The 4,400-nt window shown below is 48.4% G+C and overlaps 1 protein-coding gene across 1 annotated transcript; it reads left to right on the top strand.

Moving 5' to 3' along the window:
* Positions 1–235: 235 nt before the first annotated feature.
* hes2.1 (hes family bHLH transcription factor 2, tandem duplicate 1) lies at positions 236–3,395 on the top strand. Its single transcript, XM_078425588.1, has 4 exons — positions 236–331; positions 477–572; positions 1,297–1,384; positions 3,079–3,395. Exons 1-4 carry the CDS (start codon positions 236–238, stop codon positions 3,393–3,395), a joined length of 597 nt encoding a protein of 198 aa, XP_078281714.1.
* Positions 3,396–4,400: the final 1,005 nt, after the last annotated feature.

Here is a 4,400-nt window from a genome sequence, read left to right as displayed (position 1 = left end):
AGGAGGGCGACCGCGTCTCCCGGCACTGCACAAAGGCGAGTGGGCAGGTTGGAGTCCCTCCTACTCTCTATATAAGTCCACCCACTGCACCCACACTCACTCACTCACTCACACTCTCTGCGATATTGGGCTCAGCCGACTCGCTCGCTCTCGCCCAGCATCTTAGGAGGGGAAGCCGATTCTCTCTCACCCCCAAACACACACACACACACACACACACAGACGGACAGCGAGAATGCCCCCACATCTCCAGTCGAGCAACTCCGGGCACGGCCCGCTCACCACACAGCTGAGCAGACGAAGGAAGAGAGAAGCCAGCGAGTTGAGAAAGGTAACCGGCGTCGTTGATGTATCATTCAGCTCGGGGCAGCGCTGATCTCTCTCTCTCTCCCTCTCTCCCTCTCTCTCTCTCTCTCGCTGTCTCTCTCTCTCTCTCCGCTGTATCTGCAGTCTGACAAACTGTTGCTTCCTTACAGACTCTCAAGCCTTTGATGGAGAAAAGAAGACGGGCGCGAATCAACGACAACCTGAACAAATTAAAGGCTCTAATCCTGCCCCTCATTGGCAAGGATGTAAGTCTCTTTTTGCTGACTATTTATAAACTGCAGAATATTAATATTTCAAATTATATACTGTAGAACAGTAATATATCAGATTATTAGAGGTTGGTTAGAATAAAGAGGAAGGGTCTATTTTTTTTCTCAATGGGAGGTAGTAATTACAGAGGACTTTGAGTTAAAGTTACTGGCAAAGATGGATGAAAGATTGATAGTTGAGTTACTCCAGGATTTTGTGAATAAATACCTTCGATTTGTACCAGCATCTGCAGTTATTTTCTTAAAGATTGATAGCGATTCGTTATTTTCACCCCGAGAGTATTAGGTGTTTGGGATTCACTGATTAAAAGCATAGTTTCGGCAGAAACTCTCACCAGGTTTAAACCCGATTGTGGTTGTACTGGACCTTGGAACGTGTCGAGGCTTGCAGGAGCATAGAGCTGGTGTTGCAACGTGGGTTCAGTCAGGGAGCTCTTTACCGACCGGGACAGGCGCAACGGGCCGAATGGCCGCATTGTGCGTCACACGTTGTGATGTTGGTGAACAGCCGATTTTTTTTTGTGGGTGGGGGAGCAATCAAGCAAAAAAAGAATAACAATCAAGCAAAATAAGTTTAAAATGCTGATGTATATAATGTGAAATAAAACTAGAAAACGCCGGAGACACGCTGGTAGCATCTGTGGAGAGCGGACCAGAGTTAACGTTTCAGCTCCATCATGCCTTGTCTTTCTCTTGCCAGAGCCCACGGTACTCCAAATTGGAAAAGGCGGACATCCTGGAAATGACTGTGCAATTCCTGCACACTTTGCCCAAGTCATCACAGTACGGTGAGTTCACGGACGCGGGGTTGGTGAGAGGAGAGGGGGGGGGGGTGTGGGGAGGGGGGAAGAGGGGGGTAGAGTATGGGGGGCTTGGTCTACAATGCCTCCATTCCCCCAACAAGTCGCAGCGGGAAGATTCGAAGTTACTCATTTCCATGTGGGTTTGCCCCACATGAGTCGCCCCACAGGTCGGCTGAAAGACAACCCCGCCTTTGAAATCGCTCCGAATTGTCAATTAAATCTGATGAAGGGTCTCGACCCAAACATCACCCGTTCCTTCTCTCCAGAGACGCTGCCTGACCCGCTGAGTTACTCCAGCTGTTTGTGTCTATCTACGGTTTAAATCAGCATCTGGAATTCCCATCCTACACATTCAATCCTTATGAGTTTACTTTGGTTTAGTTTAGCGATACAGCGCAGAAACAAGCCCTTCGGCCCACCGTGAACAGTGTTCCTCACACGCTAGCACACGCTCACAACTGTACCAAGCCAATTAGCCGATAAACCTGTACATCTTTTGAGTGTGGGAGGAAACGGGAGAACCCCATGCGGTCACGGGGAGAACGTACAAACTCCGTAGTCAGGATCGAACCCGGGTCTCCGGCGCTGTGAGGCGGCAACTCTAACGCTGCGCCACCCTGCCGCCCTCAGCATCTTAAGCAATTGGTTTACAAAAAAAGACACACGGTGCTGGAGTAACTCAGCGGGTCAGACAGCATCTCTGGAGAGAAGGAACAGGTGATGTTTGGGTCGAGATCCTTCATCAGATTTAATTCACAGTTCAGCATCTCTGAACAAAATTCAATTTCCATCGAAAGACGTACTGGTTTGTAGGTCAATTGACTAGTGTGTGCAGGATCGTGTTCGTGTGCGGGGGGTCGCTGGTCGGTGCGGACTCGGTGGGCCGAACGGCCTGTTTCCGCGGTATCTCTAAACTAAACTAAAAATAAATAGATATCACAAAATGCTGGAGTAACTCAGCGGGTCAGACAGCATCTTGGACAGAGGGAATGGGTGACGTTTCGGGTCGAGACCCTTCTTCAGACTGAAGTTACTCGAGCACTTCTTCAGCCTGAAGAAGGGTCTCGACCCGAAACGTCACCCATTCCTTCTCCTGAGATGCTGCCTGACCCGCTGAGTTACTCCAGCATTTTGTGATACCGTCGATTTGTACCAGCATCTGCAGTTATTTTCCTATAAAAGAAATAGGTGACGTTTCGGGTGGAGCCCCCCCCCAGCCTGCGCCGCTGAGTTACTGCAGCTCTTTGAGTCTATTTCTGGAATAAACCAGCGTCTGCTGTTGTTTGTTGCACCATTCCACCTGACGAGTGGTTGCTATTTTCAGCACCACTTCAAAACACTCATTGAATTTGTCACAAACGAGAAGATTATTGCTGAACCGGGCTAATATTCTGAATGCACGCTGTGCCGTCCGCTTCACGGTACATCACAAGGCGCTTTACATACAATTATGTGTCTTTGACTTGTAGATGGAGCGATTCCCGTGCAGTAGTATCACACAGTGGGTAAATGGGCCTTTAATCCGATTGCCGGTGTTACCAAAGGCTGGGTTTTTTTTCGGCCTGGTTCATTCAAATGCAAATGACCCACACTTAGAACGAAATTGTGAATGGATGTATTGTGATTTTAAACTGGATAAGAGTGAATGAATGAACCATTGTCACCTCTGGTCCCTGCAGATCGCCTGGACAGCTACAGAGAAGGGTACCTGGCGTGCCTCGCACAGCTGACCCACCTGCTCCCTTCATCCAAGCTGGTGGAAAGGGAGGAGTGCGGCTGCCTGGTGGACTACCTGGAGCGATGCATGGACCTGCCCCACCTCTACCACCATCCCATCTCACACGCCAGGGAGCCGGCATGTCCCGAGGGCTCGCCGCCTCCAGACCCATCCCAGCCCAACAGGACCCCACCTTCCTCGCCCGACGCCAACGCTCGCCAGCGACCCACCGCGACCTCCCGGGACCTGTCTCCCTGGAGACCCTGGTTACCGGCCTGAAGGCACGAACTATAAGGACTATTAATGTGTATAAAACACTGTACAGAATCAACTGTAAAAAAAATAGTACATTTGTAAAAATTTTGCGATACATTTCGCTTTGCTGTGAATTGCACGGTTTCTGTACAAAACAGAAACTTCCGTTTACATAGATCTCAATGAATGTTGAATTATAAGGGGCACTTTGTAATGCTAGCAGGCCATCTATATATGTGGGATAAGGGAGTATATTGTAAATTTGGACTCAGAGGTAATATAATTGAGCTGGATGGTCGGATGCAAGAGGTTTCTGCAATTAAATCGAACTTGAAAATCAGCGGCATGTGTCGAGTTTTCTTATTTTCTCAAGAAGTTTCATTCCTGGAGCTTTACTGACCAGGAGAGAGTCCGCAGTCTAAATAGACCCACGGGATTGAGCGCGGCGGCATTTAACAGTGACGGTCGTGGCTCGGGGTGAGGTGCGGTTGTAGGGTTGATTTTGATTGATGCCTTATTATCTATCACATGTGACACGTCACGGTGAAATTCTCGGGCAGAGTGCGTAGGAAGGAAACGCAGACGCTGGTTTACACCAAAGATAAGACACAAAATGCTGGAGTAACTCAGCGGCATCTCTGGAGAAACGGAATAGGTGACGTTTCGGGTCGAGACCCTTCTTCAGACTGAGAGTCAGGGGAAAGGGAAACAAGAGATATAGACAGTGATGTAGAGAAATAAAGAACAAATGAATGAAAGATGCGCAAAAAAGTAACGAAGTAACGATGATAAACATCACCCAGTCCTTTTCTCCAGAGATGTTGTCGGACCCGCTGAGTTACTCCAGTATTTTAGTTCAATATAGTTTATTGTCACGTGATCAGTTTAGTTTATTGTCACGTCTACTCCGCCATTCAATCATAGCTGACCTATCTCTCCCTCCTAACCCCCTTTTTCCTGCTTTCTCCCCTTACACTCTGACACGTAATAATCCAGAATATATCTATCTCTGCCTTACAAATATCCACT

The sequence above is a fragment of the Rhinoraja longicauda genome, chromosome 30 (assembly GCF_053455715.1).
Source record: "Rhinoraja longicauda isolate Sanriku21f chromosome 30, sRhiLon1.1, whole genome shotgun sequence".
Classification (NCBI taxonomy): Eukaryota; Metazoa; Chordata; class Chondrichthyes; order Rajiformes; family Arhynchobatidae; genus Rhinoraja; species Rhinoraja longicauda.
Note: the sequence above shows the minus strand (reverse complement) of the source record. Positions and strands in the feature narration are given on the sequence as shown.

Bases quoted from the DNA above. Each gene is read 5' to 3' on its own strand.
- hes2.1 (XM_078425588.1), top strand. From the start codon at position 236: ATGCCCCCACATCTCCAGTCGAGCAACTCCGGGCACGGCCCGCTCACC. The intron at 332-476 runs GTAACCGGCGTC...GCTTCCTTACAG, and splicing joins AAGCCAGCGAGTTGAGAAAG to ACTCTCAAGCCTTTGATGGA. The intron at 1,385-3,078 runs GTGAGTTCACGG...TGGTCCCTGCAG, and splicing joins GCCCAAGTCATCACAGTACG to ATCGCCTGGACAGCTACAGA.